General features: G+C 39.8%; 1 protein-coding gene across 1 annotated transcript in view; it reads right to left on the bottom strand.

Moving 5' to 3' along the window:
- Positions 1 to 1,149: 1,149 nt before the first annotated feature.
- The window catches only part of tm7sf3 (transmembrane 7 superfamily member 3), a gene marked incomplete at both ends in the record, with an annotated part of 29,357 nt that continues 24,506 nt past the window's right edge, over positions 1,150 to 6,000 (bottom strand). The window contains 3 exons of the mRNA XM_084447645.1: positions 1,150 to 1,403; positions 2,661 to 2,823; positions 4,934 to 5,031. Of these exons, the coding sequence (XP_084303771.1) occupies positions 1,150 to 1,403; positions 2,661 to 2,823; positions 4,934 to 5,031 (515 nt within the window). The remainder of the gene's footprint in view (positions 1,404 to 2,660; positions 2,824 to 4,933; positions 5,032 to 6,000) is intronic.

Below are 6,000 nucleotides of genomic sequence, written 5' to 3'. Positions count from 1 at the left end.
AAATTCCCACAGACACACTCCAAAATCTTGTAGAAAGCCTTCCCAGAAGAGAGGAAGCTGTTATAGCTGCCAAGGGGGGACCAACTCCATATTAATGCCTATGAATTTAGAATGGGATGTCATAAAAGCTCCTGTAGGTGTGTATACTGTAGGTGGCCCAATACTTGTGTCCATATAGTGTATATGTATCAAAATGTTGTATATTATTAAATTGGATTTTGTTGAGCAAGTGAAGACATTGTGGGTGTTCCTGTTTCCTCATAGGTGATCACCACTGATCAGGTTTGGTCCTGATGTCTGCAATCCTCAAAATGCGCTAGAGGGCAATATATATTTTTTTTTTTTCTATAAAATGAAAATTGAAGTTGTTAAGAATCCACTCAATATAACAAACAACAGTTATAAGTGAGAAGTGTAAACAGCTTTGAAGCCCGTTTTCTCTGCTTAGTTATTTCAGGTGTAACAACATTCACAGAAGCATATCTTCTTCAAATATTTGCAGATGTCAATGCATGGCACAAAGCTTACAATTTACACTTTCATAATCTGTAAAAAATATTAAAAAAATAAAAGAAAAATGACCTTGGCAGACATCAGGACCATACCTCCAGTGGCGGTCAAAACTTCATCTACGCACCTGTCACTGAAATTTGATTCAGGTGTGCAGAGACTTTCAATTATTATTTCAATGATGTGTTTACACTACCATACTGTACTGTACCATACCTGGAGGAAGGCATTCACAAAGAGAAGAAACTTAGACAAAGGTGCAAAGTTGTCTATCCCTCAAATCTGTAAAAGGTACGTTTTGTAAAAGAGAATTTTCAGTTGATGGTAAAACTGCTTTTCTATAAGCACAAACGAGTAAAACGTAAGTTGTTTTCATACACAAAAAGTGGAAGCTACAACTTAAAAACATAGGAGCTGCATGGAACCTAAAACTTACACAACAAATGTTTTCTTGAAAAATAAAACGCAACTGTGACCAGCAGCCCTTGTTCTAATCAGGCTCTGTATGGTGCTAGGTGAATAGGAGGCCTGACTATTTTGTCCATGTTGTTCACTGTTCATGTCATGTTCCTGCTGGGGTGAGCTAAAGCCGACTGGGTACATTGTACCTGAGTGAGTGACATGTATGATGGGAAGGGGCTAAAGCAGGAGTGGTGTGTGCTCCTCGGCAGGCTGTGTCTGGCTGCTGAGCTGTCTGAGTTGAGCTAAGAGGCGGGAGGTGAAGGAAGGGGTGTGGTGGCTGGGGTCCAGGACGTTGGTCCTCCGGCGCTCCTGCTCCTGCAGCCACATGAGGTACGGGCTGGGGGGGAAGAAGGGACGCGAGCGCTCCCTGTAGAGCTGGAGGGCTATACCTGAGACACCCAGCACCACCCACAGCGTGATCATGATGAAATCTGCAAGTTGGAGGGGGGAATGGGAAAGCAAGAGTGAGGAGAGAGAGAGAAAGGTTTGTTTTAAAGTCCAAATTCAGAAAATATGTTATCAATGTCCTTGATAGGGCTTATTGCAGGAATGAAAAAGGACATAAAACATTTTTTTATCCATTCGCAGATATTAGAGCGCAATCTATAGGAAAAAATATTTTTTCCAGCGGATATAATAACATTGATCTAGGGAAGCAATTTTGTGTTGTGATATTTATTCTGTTTGAGAAAAGGAGATAGCCGGCGCATAGGAGAGGGGTCCCCTTCTGCCTTCGGTTTCCCTCCGCTATGTCAGTCCTCAGTGTTTTTCCTTCACAACAAATAGTTACAGAAATAGCCTTGGTCTAAAACTAATGATGAGCCTGTCCTATATACATCACTTAGCCCACCAGCACATCTTGTCAGTGGAGCACACTGACTGACAAAAAATCACACAAAACTCATAGACTTTCATGGGGCAGCCCTAAACAATAGTAATAATGTTGTGATTGTTCCTCATCTTGAATGACATCCTTAGTTGTTTCCATGGGCAGTGAGATTGACTCCATCTGAACATTTTAGGGCAATCATGTTAAGTCTACTCTTTTTTTGTGTGCAAACGTGCTACCGACAGATTTTGTAACAGTACTTTATGAAAGTAATTTAGAATGTAAGAGAGACACATTTGGTTAGCCTACTTTAGTGGAAATGTGGAACAAGAAATGTAACACTCACTTTCACAAAGTCCATTGTGTAAGTACATGGTAACGGTGAATTAAGGTATGATACAAGTGCTACACAGAAAGGTTTGGATAAATTAATATGTGCCATTATGTAATTATTGTTGCGGTAGGAATAATCTCTATCAACATCCTAAAATTATTTGCAGTAAACCATTACTACAGTACATATCACAACAAGTCAACCCACTGACTGCTATTCAGATATTTCTGATTTTTTATTTTTTTTATTCATTTATTTAACCTTTATTTACCCAGGCAAGAAATTAAGAACAAATGCTTATATACAAAAGCAGCCTGAGGAAGGGGGAAATGGGAGGCTGAGAATAAACATGTTATGTGCACATCATTTACATCAACAATAATAAAACACATTAATATACAAAAATAATGTTAGAAATAGAATAATACAAGAGGTTAAATGGTTAAGGTTAAATTAATTCTGGAGGCTTTGGAAATTAATTCTGGACTCAACTTGAAGGAAGTGATAAAATGTTCTTTTAGTTACCAATGTTCTGGAAAGGCACAGCAGTGAAAGCTGAGCTGAAGTTGTTGTTGAGGAAACGCTTGAGGATGTTCAGGGTGATGTATGACAGACTGGTGTAGATGTAGGCATTCACAGCCAGTACCACAGCGTAAGCACCAGCAAACCCACATGTGGTGATATTACCCTAAACACAGACATATACGTATAGATTTATTATTACATGTCTGATTAAAGATGTAGTATGCAGTTTGCTCAGAAGTACTTTTTAAATATTTGCAATTCTTATTACATCCCGACATCATCATCGGATCGTCCAGAGACGGGCCTCCCATCTTTGTCTCACGTTATCCCGATCCTCCATACACATCCTGACAGCAATCAATAAATAAAGTGATCTGACACTAAAATGAAATAAATGTGGAATGTGTGGAAGTTGCAAGACTGTAATAACAATAATAACTAGAAATGTTGCTCAGAGAGCACAGACGTCTGCCCCCAAATGCATTTCGTGGCTCTGCGTGCCAAAATTCAATGGGTTCTAAATTGGCCAATGCTACACCCCTCCACCGAGTTTCATGAAATGCGGTCAGGTAGTTTTTGTGTAATCCTAGTCCTTGTCCAAAAAATGAATGGAAGTGAATGGCCAAACTGGACGTGTTTGGGCATCTCATGGACCCGCCCCGTGATTCAGATCCACTTCAGAATTGAATGGGTTGTTAGTTGACCCATGCTACACCCCTCTACTGAGTTCCATGAAAATCGGTCTGGTAGATTTTGCGTAATCCTAGTCCCAAAAATGAATTTAGGTGAATGGACAAACCAAGAAACGGCTTGTGGACCCACCCCATGATTCAAATCCACTCCGGCATTTAATGGGTTGTTAGTTGACCAATGCTACACCCCTCCACTGAGTTTCATGAAAATCAGTCTGGTAGTTTAAGTGTAAACCTGGTCTAAAAAATGTATGGAGGTGAATGGCCGGCCGTGTTTGGGCGGTTCGTGGACCTGTCCTATGATTCGTATCCGCTCTAAAATGTTGGTTCTAAGTCAAAAAATTGGTTCTAAGTTGGCCCATGCTACACCCTTCCACCAAATTTTGTGAAAATAGGTCTGGTAGTTTTTCGTAATCCTGCTGACCGGACGGACGTATAGACAGACACGCCACCGAAAACATTACCTCTCGCCCTGCACTGTCGCTGAGCCCCGAGGTCATAATTCAGTTGTCAACTTAAAATGATTGGATGGCTTACCCGCCTGTCAACCTACCTACCTGCCTAGCAATTGTGATTTGTTTTCCCCCAGTTTGGAAGAGTGGCTTTGGAGGGTGGCCTGAAGGGAGGGATGGGGATTTCATCGGTTGCATTTTTCAAAATCTTTCAACAATTTTTGTAAGTCTAACAGGAAACCACAAACCGCATTCAGCACCTTTAAGTGGTTGACATATTGGTTATAGATCAAGTTATTTTATCCACCATGGATAATCTGGTTACTGCAGGAGGTTACTTGCAGGTGACATCCCATAGAGTTTCCAACTTAAAACTACTGTCACATTCAGGGGTAGCTTTGTGAGACCATCCTGATTTTGCGAGCTCACGTTGTTACTAGCAAATCAGTCTGGGTACTCCGATAAAGAAAGATTTGAGCCCAATCAGGAAACGATGTCACCAATCAGCGTTGGTTTTGATGAATTTAAAATACAAACAGCTATGGAGGGTGGGTTTATGACATCGAGGAGCAGTTGAATTTAGCGCTGATAAGACCTTTTGAGATTTTTTTCTGATGATTCATCCTACTGTATCACCTGCCAAGTAGTTTAGAATGTGCCTGCCCTTTTCCAGTTACCAACAGAGTTCCAAGATGGTTATGTGAAGCAAACCATCTGGCAGCATCAGATTAATGCAGGGGTGGACTTTGGGCAAAACAGGCAGAACTGTAAAATGTGTATCTCATTAATGTAGTAGTATGCAGGCTTGATCCAAGGACAGCTTTTTATACTCCATATAAGAGAAGACACTGACCTTGGAAGACAAAATGTACCACAGTAGACATTTCTAAAATAAAAACAGGTTTGACCTCTAATTCAAACCATGCCTGGGAAACTGCACCTAGAGCCACATGAACACACAAAGTATCAAACAGAGCCACATGCATACTAGAACATGCACACGCACAAACAAACACACTGTAAAGTTTGTGGAATTAATATTATTTAACTTAGTATAATTTAAGTTAAGAATTGAAGTAACTACAACTATTATTTTATTATTATGTAAGTGCTCAAGAAAGGGACTTACTTCCCGGGGCCAGCGCACAAAAAATAGCGGAACCGCCAACATGATGCAGCTGAATGTTATCCAAAAAAACACACCTGGGCGGAACACGTCCAAGTCACCTGAATGGGCACACAAAAATTCTAAGGCACGGAAACACCAAAAAGACTGAAACCAAAAACCTCTGACCTATCAGTCCAAAGCCTCTTTTCAAATAGAAGCAAACACGGTTGTTGATACAGAATCAACAGTAGCCTAATCGTCAGTTCAACATAGCTAACATTAGGCCTACTAAATACATTAGATGTTTTTCGAAACCTTAATCAAGAGAATTCAGGCTCACTATTAAAGTGCATAACTTTTAAATCAGTGACAGATATTTTTTTCAATTAATATAAAGCACTTAATTCCTTTGCTTGTAGTCTATATTTCTGCACTAGATCTCATCTATGCTCAGGCATATGGAGGGACAGCACAAATTATGATGATTTCAGAGTGCTTGTTAGTTGTTGTTGTTGTGTTTTTTTTTTAAGTGTATCATCTATTTATTTTATTTTTTTTATTGATATTTTGACAGTTACAGTAGGTACAAACATGAGCAGTCTAATGTATATATCTTCAAATAACTGTCATCATGTTCTCCCCTTTTAAGCCCCCCAACACAAAAGCCCCCAAAAACAAACTACACATTGACATACCCAACCCCAAACACAATCCCACTGTGGCAAAACAAACCAGACCCGGTGAACATGGAATCTGTTCAACACATTCGCCCGGAAGAACCAAACAAAACAAAAATATAAAAAACCTAAACTAAATTATAGATATAGAAACATACAACAACAAAAACACAACAACGGACAAAACACAGTCAACATGCCTACATTCTTACCTACAGACCAATTCCCTCAACATCCAGCATTAGATTACAAACAATCCCCATACTTCATTAAACAAGTCCTCCCTAACTGCAACTCTATATGTGACTCGTTCATATGTTGCCATTTTAAACATTGCTTCTAACCATTAATTGTAGGTGGAAGGGGCGGAGGACTTCCAGTGTCTTAAAGTTACTCTACAGCCAGTTGTCA

Source organism: Borostomias antarcticus (genome assembly GCF_949987555.1).
Source record: "Borostomias antarcticus genome assembly, chromosome: 13".
Taxonomy (NCBI): domain Eukaryota; kingdom Metazoa; phylum Chordata; class Actinopteri; order Stomiiformes; family Stomiidae; genus Borostomias; species Borostomias antarcticus.
The sequence above is the reverse complement of the archived record's forward strand: the minus strand, read 5'-3'. Positions and strand labels throughout refer to the sequence as shown.